Below are 22178 nucleotides of genomic sequence, written 5' to 3' on the forward strand. Positions count from 1 at the left end.
TGTGTGTGTAATTTGCAGCACTAATGCTGTGATACATTCAGCGTGGTAATGCATCTGTTTCGGTCGCAACCACAAGCTTACACACTACGAAATGTGACACTCTTTACCAAGCAAGAAGGTCCTAATCGTGAGGACCAAGCAGAGAACAGAACAATGTGGAGTTCATTGATCCTTTCCACCCCCGCGCCCCCAAAAAAATGTGCTTGTTTTTTCAGAAGGAAAAAATCTTATACTGTACTTTATAAAAATGAGTAATGACCGCGAGGCAGTATAATAAACTCGTGCAGACAAATGAAAAAGTAGCACTTCTTCTTCTCCTACTCCTGTAAGTGATTCACGAAGATATTTGTAATTTTTCATATTACGGATATTATGTTGCCTGTCTACACGTGTTGCTCCACCGTTTGGGTTCAAAAAGCCATTACCTAAAGGATTCTAGAAACCTCGATGCCAAAGCTGTTCATGAGCTAATCTATGTCCTTTTGCATTGTGTGTGAGCATTTTGCAAAGCAGACGTTGTTTGTTTTAAATACAGCATGTATGATTCTTTAGTTTGATGTTTAGTTTGATGGTAAACTTGACCCGGTCAGGTGAGGTCCACATGGCAACACATAGAAATCTGTAATCTGATTGGGCAATTGCATCTCTCCGCCTCCTCAGCAACGTCCGATCCAGCAGTCCTTGGCGTCGTCCCTCTGCCGGGAGTCCCACTGGAAGTGCCTCCTTCTGACCCTCCTGATGTACGGCTGCTTCGCCACACTCATCTGGTGCGCCCTGTGCCGCGTGCCGGTGCTCAGCTCGTCGCCGGTGCGCGTGGCCGCCGCCGACAGCAACTCCACCTCGGCGGCCTACTACAATGACGTGCAGCGCCTGGAGAGTCCGTGCTCCAGCGGCTACCTCTACATCCCGCTGGCCTTCCTGGCAATGCTCTACGTGGTCTACCTGGTGGAGTGTTGGCACTGCTTCTCCAAGACGGCCGTGTTGGCTCACGCCGAATTCCAGGTTTGTGCAAGGCGCATCTGTTTGTCGCTCAACGACGTCGCCGTTGCTATGATGGGCGGCATGAGATAAGCCAGGGGTTTCAAACTCATTCTTGTCGCGGGCTACATTTTACTTACCGTTTCCCTTGAAGGGCCGTTATGACTGAAACCAGATCAAGAAATCAACAGTTATTGTTGACTTCTTGATCTGGTTTCAGCTCATGCTAATTTGGGAAGTATTTTATCATTTTGATGCGGTATTCGGTGTGAAAAGTTTGAAAACCACAGGAGTCCTTGAAAAGCAAATCAGACCAAGTGACTTTGTTTGTTCACGTGCAGGATGTGTACGAGCGTGTGCAGCGCCTCCAGCAGGCCACGCCCTGCATTTGGTGGAAGGCCATCAGCTACCATTACGTCAGGCGGACCAGGCAGGTGACAAGATACCGCAACGGAGATGCGTACACTACCACACAGGTGAGTGAAACGGCTCCATCTAGTGGTAAGCAAAAGAATAGCTGAATTCAATGTTCAAACTGGGCATCATGTTCCGGTGGTTTCATATACTGTATATGTATATTTTTTTAAATCCAGAACAGTACAATAAGTACCGTCCAGTTGTATTTAACTTTGCCATCAAGAGTTCAAAACGTTTGTTTTTCAATTCCAGTTACAGTTTTGGCTTTTCCAGGTCTACCACGAGCGGGTCAACACTCACGCCTCCAGCTCAGAGTTTGACTATGCCCGCTATGGCGTCAAAGATGTGTCCAAGGAGCTGCTGGACCTGCAGTTGCACTCGGCGGTTCGCCTCCGCTTCACAAAGTGCTTCAGGTGAGGGCCACCGTGTGGGATTTGTAGACTTTCTTTTCGTTCGTTGCAGTTTCTTGTGAAAGATGACCAGTTTTTCCCCATTCTCAGCTTTTCCAGCGCACGTGCTGAGGCGGCCTATCTCACCCAGGTAAGTGACAGACAAAAGCAGAGGTTGGGGGGCGCTTGAGTCACGTGACTTAAGTTGAGTCACGAGACTGACTTGATGGATGTGACTTGATGCGAGTCACATGATATGACCTGAGTCAGACTTAAATCAGAAATTTTAGGTTTTGGAACTGGGATGGCTAAAACCTATTAGAGATCAACTCGCCTTTGCATTGGTTTAACCGACCATGTTTTTACTCAACCCGTTTAAAATGTATTGACTCGACTTGATTTTTTTTTCTTTGAACTTAAAGCCTTGAGAAAATTTTAAAGCATATCAGTCACGTCACAATTTCTTAACTCAGTTCTTCTTCTTGCCCGAAGCGAGCACGATTCTTCGGCGAGAATGAGGGCCTGGATGACTACATGGAGGCCAGGGAGGGGATGCACCTCAAGAATGTGGATTTCCGCGAACACATCTTGGCATTCCCTGACCCCGCCCACCAGCCGTGGTTCTCCAGGTACAGGGTGTTCTGGCTGGCCTCGGCTTTCCTGCTTTCGTGGCCGCTGCGCGTAATGTCCGAGTACCGCACGGCCTACGTGCATTACCACGTGGAGAAGCTGTTCGGGGAGGACGAGGATCTCGGCGGAGGGGGCGGTTGTGGCGCCGGCGGACCGGGAGGGGGCGGGAGAGGCGAAGGGGAGACAGAGAACGGAGGGGTGGGGATCGGTTTGAACGGGTCCAGCTACAGGGCCATCTCCCGGGTCAACACGGTGGACATGACAGAACTGGAGTGGCACATCCGTTGTAACCAACAGATGGTTCCCAGCTACTCCGAGGCCATCCTGATGGACTTGGACACGAGCGGGGCGACGAACGCCGCCGCTTTCACGCCCGTGTCGGGACCCCCGGGCACTGCCCCCAACCTGGAGGGGAACCGGCCTCCCTTGGCCCTGCCGGTGGCGTTCAACTCAACATACCTCCTCCAGAGCTGCCCTCGATGTCGACGGACCACATCCAGCTCCAGTCTGCCCTCCCGACTGAGAGCGCCCATGGGAACTACGGCCCTGCTCAACGCCACCGTGGCGGGCTTGAGGGCGGCCGGGCATGGCGGGGGCAGGATCGGGGGCCGGTTGGTTCTCAGTCGAAGCGGATTCTCCTTGGGAAGGCTCGGAGGAGGGAGGCGGAACAGCCTGCTGCATTCGCGCAGCATGGGCGGCGGCCTGGCAGGGAGTCGAGAGGAAGGAGTAGCAAGTGGAGTCGGGGGCGGGGGCGCGGGCGGCTTCCTGGGCTTGGGATCCAGGCAGGACGATGAGGAGACCCGAGGCGTGCTGGAGGCAGAAGGCGACGAGGAAGACGAGCAGGAAGTGGAGGTGGAGGAGAGGAGGGGGGAGGATGGCGGGAGAGAGAGGGACGAAGAGGCTGAGGAAGACGGAGGCGTGCCTGAGAGGGATCGTCCACCTTCTTACCAGGATGCCTTCTTCTTCCCCGTGCTTATTATCCACGGCGACGAGAGCTGCCATGCCGGGGACCACCTCTGAGCCCGCACGACACTTTGGAATGATGCAGGTTGTGTTTGGAATCACTCGCTATTCCCGACTTCCTAATCATCTGTACTACAACAACCGGTAATCATCTGCTGTGAATGGAATTTGCGATTCATTGACCCCTCGCCCGCATTTTATCATTGCCTATAGATGCCACAAGATGATAGAAAAGCACTTTTTTTCTGTTAGACAATGCTATGGCCGAACTCTTCAACATGCACATTTAAAAATGCTGGGTTGTTTTCCACTAGATTTTGCAGAAAAGCACTTTTTTCTATTAGACAATGCTATGGCCTAACTCTCCAACATGCATATTTAAAAATGCTGGGTTGTTTTCCACTAGATTTTGAGCAGACTGGGTTACTCTCACCCAAGATTGGGTTCATTATTTTGACCCAATAGATTGGGTTGGTGATTGAATTTGCGTGGGCTAAAGGGCTGAAACTGGTCACCCCTTTGGGTGGTGTGTTCTGAAGTTCCTCAACCCAATGTGCTGGGTATAAATAACCCAGTCTTGGCTCATTCCCTTTTGGACCCAGCGCTGCACTCCATAAACTGTTGGGTCAAAAATAACTCAAATTGGGTCAAAACAAGGAAGGGACCAACTCAACTCTGGGTTACTTCAAGAGCACCCAATTTTGTGAGTTGTTTAGGACAAAACAACCCAATTTTGAGAGCTTGTTTAGTCCACCACCACCCAATTTTGTGGTTTCTGTATAAAACGATGATTATTTTTGGGGGGCGGGGGGTTGTTTTGTGGGTTATTCATTTTACCCGACTTTTTGGAGTCAAATGTACAACTCACAAAGGTTGCTTGTTCCCTTTTTGATCCAGCTGGGTTTATTTTTGGCCAAACTTTTTTGGTTGCTATTTCATCCACTTTGGGTTACTTTTAACCGAGCAGTTTTAAGAGTCTCGCACCGAAGCAATAGTTTTCTATTAGGCATGGTTTCGCCTGAGCACAAAATCAGTTTTTCAGCAAATAACGGAGGATAGGTTCACCCCCGCCCCCCGCCCCCCCAAAAAAAATGCAAGTGCTGGGAGTGATTCCAAACACAGCTGAAAAGAGAAGAGCAGAGCTTACTTTTAGATCAATCTATGCAAGAGCAGGAGTAGGATGGGACCCACAACGTTCATCCACGATATTGACTTACATGGTCATGCCACCCGGAGTCCAGTTCTTCCACACCAAACTCATCCAGGCATACCTTTATGGACTGATGGAACACAAAAGCATCTGAAAAAGAAAGAAAAAGCCCCAAAAGATTCTACTACTTCCTCAATTTGGAGAAAAGCCCGAAGGCTCAACAAGTGCGTGCACATCACCTGCGACGCTATTTAGATGAGCAATCCGAGCACCCCCCATCCTCCGCTCCACATGTATGTAAAGCACACACACGAGACATTGACTAATAAGCAACATAAATGAAGATGGAGCTGCACAAAGGACTCAAATCAGCCACGATGAGATGAAATCTGACATCAGTAAAAGCGAGTATTTTTTCTTTTTTTTTTTTTTTTTACAGCTGTGCACCATCCCAAAAGGAAAACCCTAACTATTTTTCTTATGATTTGATTGTACTGATGGGAAGCACTTATACGATACAATATTCTATCTATAATCAATAGTGTGCATCTGCTGTAACCACTTGGCCACTTAAACGCAACCATGCTTTGACATTTCAGTGCGAGCCATGGCTCCAAAACATGGACTGAGTCAGCGAGTGCACTACTTTTCTATTTACCGACATCGTCTTGGTCGACAGAATGCCTTCATAGGTGTTCCACGCGGTCGCGCACACTCTCCGAAGCACGGAAATGTTCTCCTCTGTTGCCTTCATGTCTGCTACTGCTTCAACTCGGTTTCCGTTTTTGACAACCAAATGTCCCGGAAAGTGGATGTGCACTTGGGAACACAAAGCAACATAAATGTGACATAAAGAGTGTTTGAGGTTAAATCACAAATAACTTCATGAAATTTACGGAACTCGTGAAAAGGGAGCTGTGGTCGCTAGAGGGCAGCAAAGATCTTTTTTAAAAAGCACTTTCAAGGGGAAGTGAGGCCACTGTGACTCAGACAGGGTACAAAACACCTCAAAATTTGACGCTGTGGAAAGCTATTTGAGCATTTTATTTCGTTATTATACTTGGTATCCATCTTAAAATACAAACACGACTATGCACTTTGTCTTACAAGTGGCACTACTGTTTTGAAATGCTATTAATTTGCCATTACTGTAATTTAGTCCAGCCTCCTGAACACCAAACAATATGCCATATTGAAATAGAGTGTAAATACACCGTTTTGTCACATTTTTGTTTTCAATGGAAGTTGTGCTGCTTCTTCTGGTGTGTGAAATGGCCAGCTGGAGGCAGTATAATACAAATATTGATATACATGGAAATGGTCACGACTCCTCAATAAACGGCAATACTATTTGGCCCGATGCTAATTTTTCCCCGTTTATACCGTTTGTGCAGTCTTGGTTAGCATTAAGCTAACGGACTCTCAGAAGGCCATTTATTTTGACAGGAAACGACAAACAGCTTGAAGAATCTTTTTTAAAGAAAAGTTCAAAGTGTTACATGTGAAGTGAGTTGTAATGCTCAAATGGCTTTCGATTGTTGACCGTATTAAAGTCCATGTTTTTGTCTTTGACATACTAGTAGGACAACTACATGTTACTAATGAGGCAACTGCACGCTACTAGTACAACTACGGTACTGATATTTAAAAATAAATCGACTAGCACTTCAGGGATAGTAATACAGTAGTGCCCACAGACATCAACTAGTGACCAGTTTTGCACACGCTGATGAGAAGCACGTCGTTTGTCCTGGGCAGCTGATCCACAACACAAACAAAAAGCACTGTGACGTCACTGACACGGAAGAGCAATTGCAGCGGGCCTGACGGCAAAAGCAACGATGTGACTCAGCTGGTGTCGATGAAATCAATGCCATCAACGGTGTATTTTTTTAATAATCTTGAACGAGTCTGCGACCATGTGACCAGTGCAAGATTCGCACATTGTTAAGACAAAACTAGCAGGGAGGTGACTGAATGGAATCAAATCAACTGCAGCAATATGCGCTAATTGGGTGCTCGTGTAAACACGTGATCGTCCGACGCTTACAATGACGTTGTTGCGGATCATGCCAACAAACATACAGGATGCAAATAAAGTCTGCTTCATAAAAAGTTCTTTGGTGTTGATACTATATATCATTTCACGTTCATTGTTTAAACTGCGCTTATTTACCTAGCGCTATACATGACGTCACTGTTTTCCCGTCCTCTGATTGGTTGGGCTGAGCAAAACTGTTGAACGGTGGTATGATGTGTATATACACACACACACACACACACACACACTGTCAACTGCTGCAGGTGAGACTTGGTACAGTTGCGCTTTTCTGAAACTTCGATGTGATTATCATGGATTAAGTCTGCATTGATTGAAGGGCCATGGAGCCAATGGAGCCATGAGTGTCACTCCACATGATCCCGGGATGCTATTTGAAGCTCGATAGACTCGTCTCCTGCACGTTTTGGGGACAAGGACGGTGGAAAACATGTGTAATGACTTATTCCGACTGGCTTGGCACTAGCCGGGCTCAGATTGGTTGCAGATGGGAGGCAAAGCAGTAGTTCCTTGGTGCGTGTTTATTTTTTTTCCCACTTTACGAGTGCCACTGGACTCCCAAGTTACAGCACTAAAAGGCGCAAATAGAACTGGTGAATGCACCTGAAGTAGTGACAGCTCAGAGGGCCAGACACTGTTTAGCAGGTTGTTTGCATTTGCAAGCAGAAAGTAGGGCAATTACTCCTTTTTCAATTATTTATAAGCTTTAATAACGCCAGTCACTTTTGGAAGTTTAATCTCTGTGAAATATTCATGGCTTTGAAATTGAACGGTTCCAGGCTGCGGGCTCCTTTTGCAACCCCATCCCCCAGACCTCCTTGTGTTTGTTTTATACTGACAAGTCTTGAATGTGGTTCCTGGTTTGGAGAAAACGCAAGCCTGTGTGATATATATTCACGCTGACAAACTCTGTCATATGCCTTGTGGACAAAGGTATGTGTACACGAGTCAATATCACCATAATGTCAACGTTATCATTGTATTATCCATCCATTTTCAACACCGCTTATCCTGAGCAGGGTCACGGGGAGGTGGAGCCTATTCCAGCTGACTTTGGGCGAAAGGAGGACTACCCCCTGAACTGATCGGCAGCCAGTCGCAGGGCACATAGAGAGACGAACAACTGTTCACACCCACATCCTCACAGTCGCTGAGTGGGAACCGATCCCACGCTGCCTGCACATTCAGGCAAGTGTACCACGACACGATCAGCGACATCATTGTATTAAATAGATGTCATCCTGTTCGGAATGCATAAAATTCAAGTTCAAAATTAACATGCAACCAGCAAAGTGAAATCGCTCACAGGGTGCATAATGACACACAATGATTTTTGGCTAATGTTAGAGTTTCACGAGTACATGGTGGATCTCAGAGATTGATTGTCTTCCATCAACTGACAGAGTATCTCTATGAGAGTGCGAACTTGTTAACTTTGACAACATCCGACAACACACCTTCAAGTGCAAATATTTATTCTGCAACTATACACTCTTTCAGCCTTCACCAAGGAAAGGCAATGAGCCGGTCATATTGCCACCTAAAGCATGAGAAACCTTTGTAAAGAGGCAGTATACCTCATAACGACACGGTGAACAGCAATTTCAGAGACACATATAAAAAAAGTTCAATGTGATGATGAAAATAGAATATACATGATCAAACAGCAAAATGTGTGAGCATGCTGACAGGTTGGATAACAACAGGGTGGACATTTTTGGCTAATTTTAGCATTGAATGAGCACATGGTGGATCTTCACTTCGCCGTCACCTAACAGGCTGACTGCAAGTTTTTGTCTCAAATGATATTTGTCGGTGCGAGGGTGCACATGGCAAGCTTGACAACATTTATTCTGCAACGACCCAGTGTTTCCCTTGAAAACATAATGGTGGTTGTATCACTGAAAACATCAGGGGGGAATTTTAAAGGGCCGGTGACACCAAACGGACATGGTGGACAGTCTTGTAATTCTGTCCACATCATTTGCAGCAATATGACGTCTTTGTTGGGTGCCTCGGAAATGTTTCCTTGATGGGAAAATGAACAAATGATGGCAGGGTTGGGGAGAAAACAATCCCACTCCCTGCTTGAGCCATTTCCCATCATTCCTGCACTCGCCTACTGTGCACGCCACCTATTCCAGCCACACTATACAACAACGGTAATCACTCCCAATAAGACCAAGGCCCATTTGCTAACAGTCCACTGAGTGACAGACGGGTGTATGATCAGGGTAATTGCGGAAATTAGACATCTTCCCCTTTCAGACCAAACATATCATTTAGGGAGTGATCGGAGCCGCATCTCAGCCTTGCATGCTCATGGCTTTGATTTACACACGAGTGGTCCAATAATAACCACGCTTAAGGCGCACATTTGCAATGACAGGCTTTTGTATTCCAGGTACAAAGTAGATCTCTCTCTCTCTCTCTCTCTCTCTCTCGATATATGTATATATATGTTTATATATATATATATATATATATATATATAAACACACATGATATTTTGGGGGGAAATAGTGCATTTCTTTGCAGAAAGTAATGAGACGCCTCTCACTTCTATCAGTAAGGATATCCTGGACAAATCCCATCATGCTCTGCGTGCAGTTTCCAAGCAACACAGCCAGTCATGGCTGAATTACAATATTACACTGTTCCCAGTCGTCTGAATTACTTCTTGGCTCCTCGGAATGCATTAGTGAACAGCAGAGGTCCATAACAGAGCCAACAGGTGTGCTGTGTATATATACACAAAGCTTTATATTATGATGATGGGTGGATGCAGCAGTGGAGCGCAGTGAGCTATTATCCGCCTTATGTTTATTTACGAGCAGCACAACTGCTGAATGGCTTTTTGCAGGTGCCGCAACAATTGGATTTGGTATTAAAAGGACGGCGGGCGCAATCGGTCGATCTGCTGCACAAGCACTCCCGAGTGGTTTCACTGAGGACCTGGAGTGTCAGTCAGTCTCTTTTTGACGTAGTGGCACCGCTATGAAGCTGACCTGAGGAGGGGTTGGGGGCGGGGGGGTGTCGAAGGGCACGGCGCCGGTGTTTTTCTGGGTTGCCATGGCACCCGGAACCTGTTTTGTCCTGAAATGACCATTGGAACTGCAACGGTTGACAACAGTTGCTTTTCAGCGGCTGTACTGTATATTAAAGCACTCACCATTTTGTGGGCTATGCTATACGCCATTTGAGCATTTATTCCCTACCTTTGATATCCACGTACTTGTACGCTTCGGCCTCATTAGCAAGACGATTCAGCGCCCTAGTAGAACAGCTGACTTATTCGAGTCAGACCACTCAATGCTGTTTGAGCAGTCATTCAATATCAACCTTATCCAATTTAATGGCCAAGTACGAGTCATCTCTGTCCCTCACGAGTACGACAACATTGGCGTAGTGGTGGGAAAACAAACATTCCGCGTCAGGCCTACAACTAGGAAACTATATTATCTTCATCGTGAAGATAAGGGGCGTCCTTGTACTTGTTTTACTTTTTTATTGTGTTTAAAAATGCACATTTCTATTGTCCAAAAGACCAAAAAGAGATGCACCAGTTGAGTGCGGTGTCTCCCAAATCACCTTGTAATGTTGTATGCCCAAGTGCCATTTTTTTGTCATGTGGGCCCATCTGTATTTATCAAGCTCCTCTGCGCGACTGAGAGCACACGCTACCATCTTGATAGGAGTGCAGAGTCCATGTAAATGCCAAGTGGCACTCGGCCATGTTTGTTGCCAGGCGGTGAAATGTTAAATAAGGACACCGTGTGTTTGGACTGGTAATCAACACAACGGAGCAGAGGACAGAAATTATGTGGTGTCAAACTCATTACTCAGCGCGGGCCAACATCGTAGTTACGGTTTCACCTCATCATTTTGTACATAACCAGTGAGTCTCAAAGGTTGAATGCTTTTCATCTTTCATTTTTACATCTCAAATGATCTTTGCCCACTGAAATGAATGGAAATGCCATTCATCTGTTCCGGTCTTCCCTCAACTCAACTCAACTGTATTTATAGAGCACTTTCAAACAGCCATCGCTGCATACAAAGTGCTGTACATGGAGTAATTCAACATATACAACAAACAGTAAAGCAAATCGGTAATAAAGACGGTAGAAAGCACCGAACAGCAAAACCAAGAACAAATCTAAGTCATGCTGAGTCAAATGCCAAAGAATACAAGTGAGTTTTGAGGTGGGTTTTGAAGATGGGCAGCGAGGAGGCTTGCCGAATGTTCAGTGGGAGGTCATTCCAGAGAGAGGGACCAGCAACAGAAAAGGCTCGATCCCCTCTGAGCCTCCGTTTAGTTCTTGGTACTTCTAATAATGTCTGGTCCGCAGACCTGAGGCGCCCTCCCAAAAACAATGAAAAATGTGTATTTTTATGAGGAAAAATAGCACTCTTTCCTAGTCTACTTCATCACAACCATTTTAGAATTAAAAGTAATTTGACGGTTTTTGTCACACCTCTCATCAGGGTCACACTAATATTTGTCATTCTTCGCATAGGATAAAGAATATATGACGACTGCTGCATATGAATATTTGAGTACTCTTACATTGTTCATGTACATGCGATGATTCATTTGCTGTGTTAGTGTTAGCATGAAGCTAGTGGACTGAAAAGCTAAGCTATGTGGTTGTTTTCTATACACAAGGCATAATTCTCTTTTTATTTATGTATTTATGTATTTATTTATTTATTGACAGTCAAATTTAACTTGGAGTGGCAATTTGTAAACAATTGTTGACTATTTGCCAAAGTGCTGCTGACTGCGAAGAGAGTTGAGTTGACTTCATTGCAGAAATCGGTTTCAGATTTTCTGGTAAAATGAAAAGAACAAATCCATTTCCCAAGACACATGAAGTACACACACTTCATTTGCTTTAGTAGGACACAAACATAATAGGGTACACCGGCTCTCGCCCCCAGGCCTTGAGTTTAACACCTGTGCTGTTGATCAACCGCCAAGCAGCGTTGTTGTTCTTGCTATATTTGTATGCTAGTTGTGCTCTAAAATGAATAATTCAGTTTCCCCCTCTGGAGCAGTTCGCAGCTAATTAACAAAGAAGCGTGGTGCCAGGACCCGGGAGTCACTAGTGGATGTGACGCAGGTTCTGTGAGTGATTCAGCCGGCGCGTGAAGCAGGGGAGCGATCCGTCTCGGATTTATTGACAGTGCTGCTGCACTGACGCCCCAAATCACTGATGCATCATGGCTTGATTAATTGGAGGCCGGACAAGGGGGAAGCCTCGCGGATCAGTTAATGAAACTGCAGAGATAAAAACCCCACCCACACTGATGACTCTTGCCAACCGGGCCATTCAACCGAAGCTGCCACCGTCCCAAAAAAAAACCCCGTCTCATCTGTCTTTCTGTATGCACTTCTTTGACTCTCCGTCTGATCAAACCACGCTCCATCTGCACTCTCACTCTCAATTAGCGCTGTTGTTAGGGGAGATAAATACGTTTGCTACAGCTGCACCACTGTCCAAATTTCCCCGGAGGAGCAATTCTCAATGAGCCGATGCATCAGAGAAAGTTTGGAGAGAAGACGAGGATAAAGAGGCAGGCTTTTATACACCAGGAACAGCTGAGAATAGCTTTGAAGCTTGATTTTCAGTCATCAAGGCTTAAGATGTGTGCAGTATGTACTGTTTTGTCTAAGCAATGATGTGATTCAGTGGCGGGCCTTGAGTTTGGTACCTGGACCCTCAGTGGGGGCGTGCCTGACCGAACTACTTCACCGTCGAAATGATCGAAAAATGTCAGCGAAAAGAGGTTTTGCTCCAAGCAATCAGAGGATAGTAAAATGCTGACACGATTCAGGACCAGCATGCTGGGCTCTGGATGATAAATTGAAAGAAATCTGAATCTATTTCATGCAACGGTCCATATTGCTAATATAGTTGAACAAAAGGTGTCCAAACTATGGCCCGGGAGCATTTGTGGTCCGCCGTCCATTGTAAGCGGCCGGCAGCATATACTAAAAATGACATTTGCTACTAATAAATGTCTTTTATATACTGGAGATCTTTTCTGAATATGCAAAGATACAAATATTTATAACTAAACGAGTCACAACAGTTGTCTTCATAACAATGCGGCGAATAAAGATAATTCATTTTACATGCAAAAATGGTTTCTTCCACTTTCTGCTTTGTGTCAGGTCTGAATTTGTGAACACATCACATGAATGATTCCCATTGATTGAGCAGCTGCAATGTTTAGCAATGTTTTGAAAAAAAAAAGACTTTAAAGAGAGCTTGGAGGCACTTATGGGCCGCATGGGAACTTACCGCTGTACCCTTTTAAGCAGAGTTGAGGATCAATGGCAGAAGCTGATGAAGCCATCAATCTTGAGCACAATGAGCCAGGAATTAATGGTTGCGCCAAGAATGCATTGCAATTGGGAGCCACGCAGTGCACGTCATTGCAGCGGGATGGATGGCTGGATGAATGGAAAATGGTTTTAAAGGATTGCCCAGCATTTGTCCCTTCAGCAAAAGATAGTTAATCAAATCAAGTGGCTGGAATCTGCCGTCTCTTCATTTCCAGGGCTTGCACATAAACAACGCAGATTGAATTACCGGCCGTCTTTCCAAGTCTTGCAGCAGATCAATTATAAGCCAAGGTTTGGGGACGGCCAATTGGCTAATTTCTCTAACTCGCTTACATTTTGGACGACTTACTGAATCAAATTGCACGCTGAAAGGGAATCGCCAGGAGGGAGTTGATCAAGTTCCTTTCAACACACAATTGATGTGAAGTTTTGCCCATTATAAATATTTTCAAAATATCAACCGTGTGTCTTCACAAACATTAATTTTAATAACACATTCAGAATCATTTGAATACTTTTGTGATTTCAGAAGTGCGCATCAAACTGGCAAACTAGCAGTCTCTTGCATTAATCGGCATCTAAAAAGGGGTTGAACCAATTCGTGGGCCAATCAACAAAGAGATTTTACCATTCTGCATTGACATTAAAAGTTTGAAATCAAATAATCGCAAATGGCGTGTTTGTCACCTGGTCTTCCAGCTGGCTAAATCACAAAGGACTTTTGACTCGGCCGTCGACTGCCGTCGGTGACGGTAACCTTCTGCGGAGCAGTGAAATGGGTGACCATCCGTCTGCGCTGTATGAGAGTTGGATGGTTGTGGAAGAGCATAGCTTAGCTACGGTAGTTTCGACTAGGCCTAGTCTGAACGGTGCTAGATTTCATACCGAGGGTGAGGAACGAGGCAATGACAGCACAGGACCTAGTTTTATTAAGGACATTCCTGCTTTACTTGCAAGTCGTCACCGTTATGTTAGTCTGAGAGACATTTTAAACATTAGAAGCCTTGTCACCGACTAAATAAGCTTGCAGGTAAAACGTTCTCATCCTAATTTGAAACATAGTTGACTTTCTTTCCCCTTATGTCACTTTTGACGCTTCGTAAAAATGTTTCTGCCCAAAGAAACAAAAAACAAACAAACAAACAAAAAACTACTGTGTACTCAGTAATGAACCAACTTTGACTCAACTTTCATCACATTAGCTACAAAAAAAAAAATCTCAATTTATAAGGATCTTTTCCTGGTCAAAAGTTGTTTTTATATCACAGATTTTTAATTTTTATTTAATTTGTTTCAACAATATGCTGTCAAGGCAGAATTTCTCCTCTGTGATAATCAAGTATCGTCTTCTTATTGTAAATGAAATATAGGGGTGTGGCGTTGCGTGCTGTGGACCAATAGGATCGTCTTGTTTTCCGGGTGGGCGGGCTCGAGAGACCAGCACTTTTGCGTGCGCTCTCGCTCTCTCCGCCTCTTGTGTCTCTCTCTGCATTACGTTGAGGCAACTGTGCGCGGGGTAACAGTAAATCAGACCTCGCAGCCGGAGCAGTGAAACCGAAAACCTGTAAACCTCGTCGCTGTATTTTTGGCCGCTGACAGGAGCGACTGAGTCCCCCGCCCCCCCCTCTCCCGGCCTTGTCTTTCCTTCCTCGGCTGGAGGCACCAAGAGACTTGTCCGGCGAGAGCGACGCGGCCAAGCGTTTTTCCGCCTACTTTCTGCTCGAGCTCAATATTCGTTCACACTGGAAATGTCCGAAACCAAGCCGAATGACGAGCCCAAGTTATCGACGACGGACAGGGTGGTGAAATGTGAGTACTCCATTTGCTCTTTGACATTTTCTACCCCCCACCCCCCTTCCCCACATATACACACACACACCCCGAGACGGCTTCGCGGTCGAGATGGTTGGTTGGCCGTGGAGCTGTGGAGGAAGAAGAAGGGTGTTAGCCGAGCGGTGACAGCGGCTCCGTACGAGGAAGTGAGGCTCACTCCCACTGGGTCGACCCAGTTGGGCTCCGTATGAGCCACATTGTACCTTTTCACCGTTTTCACCAGCCACCAGTGCAGCCTGCAAGTATGACACATTGTGCACAATCATTGCAAGGGCGAGTTGGAAGCTCATTTTGCATTGCACAGCCGACCATAGTTTTTTTTTTAGGGCTTCTTTTCTCACTCTACCGTTGCTTAATATTTTTTGGGGGGCGGGGAAAGGTGGGGGATATCGACACTATTCATGCCTACCTGCGTTTGACATTCCACCTTTGCAATCTAGCAAAAGAACCCCATAAAGATCGCAATCGGTTTGGGTGCACACAAAAGCAATGCAGCCAGTTGCATGCGAGTTTTCCTGTCGCGCTGACAAGGATTACAAAGACTCCCCCCCCCCCCCCCCAACACACAGACTCACCAATCCCCATCCCCGCCCCATTTCTGCCTTGTTTTTTTAGCCTCAAACTGAGTGTGACGTGCCACACTTTGCTCCAATCTGCCCTACAAAGAAGGGCTTGTGTGTGTACAGTGGTGCCGCTCGCTTGACAAGCAGCAGATGAGATGGTGCAGAATTCTTTTTAAAAACGAAAAAGGTGGCTTCACGCTTTTTGTTGCCATTCAAGAATATGACTTTATTGTCAAAGTCAGGAAAGAGAATGAAATGGTGTGTGTTAAATTCTCTGCTAGCGTAATGTTAAGAACGATGTAGATGGGTTAGTGAATGCATCGGTTTTCGAGCGTGGTGTTATAACCTGAATGAGCAATTTAGCAAAACAAATTATGTAACAGTGCTTCCAGGCATGTTCTTTATCCTCTGCAAAGAAAGACTTTGAATAGTATGTCAAGGCACCACTTTAATTCAATTCCGACTAATTCGAGACAAACAATTATCAAACCCTTTCAATGAAATTGGATGCTTCAGTATAAAAAGCAAAAAAATGTCCCAAATACTTCCGTTGCCGAACGTTAAAGGACATACACGTAATGTCTTGCTCAGTTGGCTTTTTTTTATTTCCTTGTCAATATTTCAAAAGATCACTCCCCACGACAGTCTCCAGCAACTTGAAGGCAAATTAATAATGGATATGACAAGTATGGCTTTTGAAGAGATTAAGCAATATATTCAAGATGCTCTGACGGGACTTTTCCCTGTGTCACGCGTTTGTTTTCTGCGTTCATATTTTATCATTCTTTATTCAAATGCACTATAAATACCGACTTTGCGATTCAGAGGTACTCGGGCACTCGGAATTGTTTATTCCATTGCGAGAAGTGTGTGTTTTGCTTATTGTGACAACACAGGTGCTTTGCTTTGTGTGTACAAAGCAGCTTTCCAAAATTCCTCCAGGCTAAAGGTGCGAAGTCACTTTTTTGTCCGCCACCTATCTGGCCCTGCCGCAAGCTTTCGGTCCAACTCTGAATCCATTTGGCACTGCGCAGGAGCCTCGTGACCGAGAATGCGATAAGCAGCTTTTTGCATCATCTGTTCATTTCTTGCTTGTGTCCCTTCCTGTTTGTTGAGTTGCTCAAGATTTCTTCATCACAGTGAGGTGGAGCGCAGGAAACGGCATGACTTGAGCTTACTGGCGATGCCTTTCTGATGAGACTTTGTTATCCAACATTCTTGTTTCAGTGTCGGAGAAAATTGTCTCTTTGTCCGTGTCGCAGTCCTATAAAGACATTGTGGTTTGTAGTGCATTCAATGTGTTTCTCTGAGTGCTGAGGATATTTGTCTGTTTTTGACACTTGGAGTGGCCTTTAAAAAAAATGCAGTCAATTGGCGAGCCCAAGGCAAGGGAAAAATTTGCTCTGAATAATACCAGAAAGAAGGTAAAAAAAAAAAAAAAAACCTAAGTGAGGTCATTGTAGTTGATGAAAAGTATTGCAATTACAAAAATTGAACAATTGACTCTTTCTAATCCAGCTATTTTCATAAGGAGAACCTATTGAGTTCCAGCCACTTGAGAACATTCTGACTGATCTTTCAAGGCTCATGGAAAATGATGTTTTATGACTATGGAAACACATAAACTACAAAATGAAAGAATACGCTCTCGTCTTTCTTCACCAAAAAAGTTTGTTTCTACCGTATGCCATTGTTTTGGTAATCAGCAGTCGAGCATGGCTTGGGTTCTACCCAAATCACCTCGTTTGGACCAAAAAAACGCAGCAAACAAGGTCTTGATGCAAATGATTTTTGTTGTGGTGACACCTCAAACACCTGTACAGTCCTTTTCTTCTGTTAAATATGAACAACAACAATGAAAATGTGCTTTCAATGGCACAATAATGACAGATCATCACCAGTGTAACAATTTTACGTTTGGCAAACTACAAACTATTTGCACACCATTTGGTCGTAATAGTAGTAGTAGTAATATTTAGTAGTGTGTGTGCATGCCATGACATCTACTTCTAAGTTTAAATAAAAAAATCATCTTTTCTGTCTTTTATGATACTCTTTGCATTTGAATTAACATGACAAACACTTTGATCAACCACAAGTGGCTTGTAACGGTCAAATTTCTAAATCTCTGCGTTATCCGCATTCTGTTGATACATGTGATCTCAGTAAAGTGAGACCCAATGTTGCCATCTGCTGGCTATAGTTGTTATGTGTGTTTATTTATTAGTTTTTAACTTTCCCATTGCCAGAAATAAATAAATGAAAATTGTAGTTGACGACAGAGTTGCTCGTTAGGATTCCCGACAATATTTCCCTTCAACGGCACTCAAATAGTTGATATCTTAAATGAGCTTGTGGGGTTTTATTTTGGTATTCATCTGTAGAGAATGAATAAGATCAAACAGTCGCCTAAAACTTTGTGAAATTTATCAAAACTAACAAACGTGCTCTAAAACGAACTGAAATTGAAATAAATGCCAACACAAAATGAAAACGAACTGTAATGAAACAACCCAAACTATTATGTAAAGTGACTTTGGGGAAACGATGTTACTAGCTTAGCACAACGCGGGTCTTTCAGTCTAATGCTCTTCAACTAAAGCTGGATGCTAAACACACATTTGACAGTGGCCATGCTCCAAATGGCGGTAATGGGTGTTTTTCTGCTCAGGCGCACCGAGGACCACATCACCACAAGCAGAGACCGATCACATGTGACAATTTGACTTTTGCCGGGAGGCCACCTGACGCGTGCGCGTTTGCGCGTGCGTGCTGGAGAGCTCGCCATGCTGACGGCAGGATGTGAAAATCGGCAGCCAGCTGGAGTCATTTTTAGTCCAGAACGTAAACAAGAGCCACGTATTTGATCCTAATCATCAGCGGATGCTTCTACTTGTGTGTATACCACCGAGTGGATATTTGTATTCATTCATTCATTCATTCATTTTCCGAACCACTTTATCCTGACTTGGGTCCGGGATATTTGTATTCTGTCGTTTTGATTAAAAATATTTTGAAAATTTATTCAGAGTTGGAAGTGGACTTGGATTACTTTGGGCCGTATTCGCCATTGCGATTGATCTTCCATTCCATTCCGTCTCCTCAAGGGAATCATATCTTCACCTCACATTTTATACCCATGTTGAACCGTAAATCAGGATGAAAGCAACTTGATTTGCAATGACTGTACATCATCTCCCATGAGTTTGTTTATTACTGACATGGAAACGCTTTATTAGATACAAGCAAGCTGCCTTTCAAATCAATCCGACTTTGGATTTGACACTTCCTGTCATACCATCATTGGCAGCGCTTAAGTGGGCTGGTATGCTGGTACAGAGTACAACCGCTTCTCACTTTTACCCTTTAGCGTACCGGGACTTCACAGTACGCTCTCAAGTTCTCCTTTGCACTCTATCATGCTCAGGATTCGGTTGACCCACCCAAAAAACAAAATCTGCCTCGCCTATCAGTTTATTTGGTGTGTGTGTGTGCTGTCGTTTTAAACATGTCAAAGAAGCTGCAAGCACACTCATAACGTCACACGTCAACAACGCAATTGCGGATTTCAAAATAAAAGTTTACCAAGCAACACATTAAAACCAATGCAATGGCATTAGAAGCTTTTACGTTGAAGTTGGCCCATTGTGGTGGGGTGACGTCAAGGTTTGACTCCGCCTTACACTAAGAAACCGCCATCGTAAGATAACGGCACAAGTCTCCATCCTTTGCGGCTCGCCGCTTAACTTTGATGTCTCGCGATGCGCACGAGATATGAGGTGCATTCAAATGCGGTCGGACATTTCCCACTCAGGCTTGGTCGATACATACGGGGTTGAGAAAGTAATGTAAAAATATATTTAATAATATCAAATAAAATTCCGGGAGGTGGGGTTTTAACTGGAGCTACACAAATTTTTCATGGGGCTTTAGCACCTCCTCGCCCTGGTGCAGCACCATCCTTGGTCCCGTCACGGTGTTGTGAAGGTGCATCCTTCGAACCTTTGACGCTCATTAGATTAAGAATTAGGCTCTGTTGTGGATTTAGGGCACGGCAAAGCGACGGATTTGGCCAGATTAAGCTCCATATAGGGGGATAACGGCGGCTCTGCTCGGAGGTTGTAATCTGACTCTGTGGATGACGCCTGCTAATTCACGTGAACAAATGGACGCGTGGTGCTTAAAAAGATGAAGGAGCAGCTTGTGAAGTGACGAGATGAAGTTTGAATGGCCGCTCTTGTGCCCGTTTTGACATCGCCGATTGTTTTCTCTGCAGATGCAAAGCATTCAGCGGCTTTCATCTCGTGGCCGCGAGACATCAATTTACCTCGCTTTTTTGGGTGGGGGAGGGGGAGCATTGGCGATTGACAAAAAAAAAAAATAATCATTTGGAAGGGAAACAATATTGGCGTGTTACTAGATGCCTCGGTCGTGGATTCCGTGCGTTAATAGAGACTGTGTGTGTACACTATGCAGAAGTCTACTTTTAGACAAGTTGGCAGTGCGGGGGAGAAGAGGCTAACCCAGTCAGCTGCCAGCTAGCGGGTTCGAGTGGTGGTTGTAAATCTGTTTCCTCACCCTTACGGAGCAGGCACTGGGATAACGCGCTTGTGTGGATGGATCTGTGTACGTGCACTTTGTTCAGTGGCATAACACGCTTGGATCATGTCTCAGCTCAATCAGTATTCAGGAATTGACGTTTGATTGTTAAAATAATAGTCCATTTAGTGACAAACAAGCACCGAGGTGACTGACGACGCCAACTAACCAGCCATCAGTGGCTTTTCACGTGACGATCTCGTCTTATTTCCAAAATCATTGTTTGACTTTTTTTTATTCATGACACAAACACATTCTTCTGCTAACTATCATAACCAATACCCTGTGAGATCCATACATAAATCTGTTCCCTATGTCTGTTTCAGATTGTCCGGATAAACGTCAGTTGGCAAATCGATGGGATTTTCAGTCAGAAGTGGTGCGCCGCGAACTGACTTAGACGTCTCATGTAACATGTTACGGTCATGCTATTCTTCAGAGTTGTGTTCAAGAAAAAAAATCAGGAGGGCCAGATAGTTGATACTGCGACTTCAATTGAATTGAATTGAATACAACTTTATTGTCAAATGTGCTGTACGTATGTGTAACATACAGCACAGATGAAATTTCTTCCCTCTCAACATAAAACATCAAATGAACAGTATAGAACTTAAGTCTCTCTATACCCATTCATAGTCAGCAAGCGGAACATTTCCTGTCATGGAATTAGGTCAGTATGTCAGCATTCCTAGTTCTGGTGTCTCTCTCTTTTTTTTTTTTTTTTTTTTTTTAACTGGCGCCAAAAACAGAAGTGTCATCGTTTGAGGTAGTCAATCTCAAGTATTAATGAACCAGATGTCACACCTTAGTGCTGTCTGACTGTTTGTGTATCCCCAGAACACACACACACACACACACACACACACACACACACACACACACACACACACACACACACACACACACTTGTGACTTTGCCCTTATTATCATGAGGAGGCTTCCTGTGGGGAAAACATACCTGGAGTGTAATTCTGTGGTGAGCGAACAGGGGCAAGCCCCTCCATGCTATTTTGAAACACACACACACACACACACACACACACACACACACACACACACACACACACACACACACCCACACACAACCAAACACACCACACACACACACACACAGGATTTTCATTTGGAGACCCCCTTTCACTCGCTTATGCCATCATAATCATGTCCAGGAAATGTCAAATGACAAAGCTCTTATCGGATTTCTGTCTGTGAAAGTGCGCAGAGGTTTGAATTTCTTTGCATTCAGGTTGTTAATTGTTGCATATCAGCTGTCAAAGTACTGCTATTCCCATTTGTCCTCGAGGGTTGTCGCACCGCATTCCACTGCAGGTTCACTTTGGAGTTTTGCTCCCTTTTTTTTTTTTTTTTTTTTTAATCTGGTAATGGCATCAAGGGCTTTAATGGCATTTAGATGAGGCTGCAGTTTTGAACAGAGAGGATTTTGTATATTTTATATCTCACAGCCATTAAGCAAATGAGCAAAAATGTGGCCAATTGAGAAAAGCCCTAATTACAGATGGGAAATGCTCATCAGTCTTGCAGGTTTTTTTTTGGGGGGGGGGGGGGGGGTAAATTTTCTATCGCCACTCCTTGCTTCACCTGCTGTTTGATATGACAACCCGAGGGAAACGTTTTCCCATCTTTCAGGTGTCATTAGCTCACTAACTTCATTGTGTGGACAAAAGAGAAACTCCAGCTATACAAATACAGCTGGAGGTGAGCGCAGGCCTCAAGGTTTATTTACATTGGTTGGCATTCGCTGATCACAGGCTGCCCCGCTCCGAGTGAAGCTTCTTGTTCCACGTGGTGCTTGGGAGTGAGCAGCCTGCCGGGATACGGTCTTGGCATTTCATTTATTTTTCTGCATTTGCACTTCTTGATGCTACTGACTGATATCGCTTAGATTTTTTTTTTTTTTTTTTTGGGGGGGGGGCAGGGGGAATTAAATTTTAACAGCGTGTTTTGATACACTGCGTTTAGGGGGCGGACGGGGATTTCGATTATATTTTTTTTTTTTTTTTTTGTGGGGGGGTATATTTTGATATCACAACAACAGAAAGCACTCCAAACCGTAATGGGCAAGGCGAGTCGGCACGTCACCCGTGACAATGGTTATTTATTTATTTTTAAATAAATGCTATAATGAAACCACAAAAAGCCAAAGAAGAGTGACAAAAAACATGGCCTGCGATGTCTCGCGAGTCCACAGTCATTAATGATTAGCATGCTTTTATTTTGAAGT

General features: G+C 44.6%; 3 protein-coding genes and 1 long non-coding RNA gene across 8 annotated transcripts in view; 2 read left to right on the forward strand and 2 right to left on the reverse strand.

Moving 5' to 3' along the window:
- Positions 1–3455, forward strand: part of LOC109511879 (transmembrane protein 151A) — a 7799-nt gene extending 4344 nt beyond the window's left edge. Inside the window, exons 2-6 of the mRNA XM_019863228.1 lie at positions 661–1002; positions 1320–1454; positions 1669–1808; positions 1896–1935; positions 2277–3455. Of these exons, the coding sequence (XP_019718787.1) occupies positions 661–1002; positions 1320–1454; positions 1669–1808; positions 1896–1935; positions 2277–3434 (1815 nt within the window). The 3' untranslated portion in view covers positions 3435–3455. The remainder of the gene's footprint in view (positions 1–660; positions 1003–1319; positions 1455–1668; positions 1809–1895; positions 1936–2276) is intronic.
- LOC109511888 (uncharacterized) lies at positions 3156–4985 on the reverse strand. Its single transcript, XR_002167412.1, has 3 exons — positions 4595–4985; positions 3363–3504; positions 3156–3224 (listed from the first exon to the last, which is right to left on the reverse strand). It is a non-coding gene; the product is annotated as an uncharacterized LOC109511888 (long non-coding RNA).
- Positions 4986–5024: 39 nt separating this feature from the next.
- On the reverse strand, positions 5025–15075 carry LOC109511885 (uncharacterized). Its single transcript, XM_019863239.1, has 4 exons — positions 14821–15075; positions 13629–13698; positions 12898–13049; positions 5025–5346 (listed from the first exon to the last, which is right to left on the reverse strand). Exons 1-4 carry the CDS (start codon positions 15062–15064, stop codon positions 5123–5125), a joined length of 690 nt encoding a protein of 229 aa, XP_019718798.1. The 5' UTR covers positions 15065–15075; the 3' UTR covers positions 5025–5122.
- LOC109511881 (serine/threonine-protein phosphatase 2B catalytic subunit alpha isoform) overlaps positions 14388–22178 on the forward strand; it is a 51961-nt gene continuing 44170 nt past the window's right edge. For 3 of the 5 annotated variants that reach the window (XM_019863230.1, XM_019863232.1, XM_019863231.1), the window contains exon 1: positions 14388–14750. In XM_019863230.1, coding sequence (XP_019718789.1) covers positions 14690–14750 — 61 coding nt within the window. In that variant the 5' untranslated portion in view covers positions 14388–14689. Of the gene's footprint in view, positions 14751–20262; positions 20316–22178 lie in introns of all 5 variants that reach the window. The other 2 variants (XM_019863234.1, XM_019863233.1) reach the window with 2 other exon arrangements.

The sequence above is a fragment of the Hippocampus comes genome, unplaced genomic scaffold (genome assembly GCF_001891065.2).
Source record: "Hippocampus comes isolate QL1 unplaced genomic scaffold, H_comes_QL1_v1.1 scaffold18, whole genome shotgun sequence".
Classification (NCBI taxonomy): domain Eukaryota; kingdom Metazoa; phylum Chordata; class Actinopteri; order Syngnathiformes; family Syngnathidae; genus Hippocampus; species Hippocampus comes.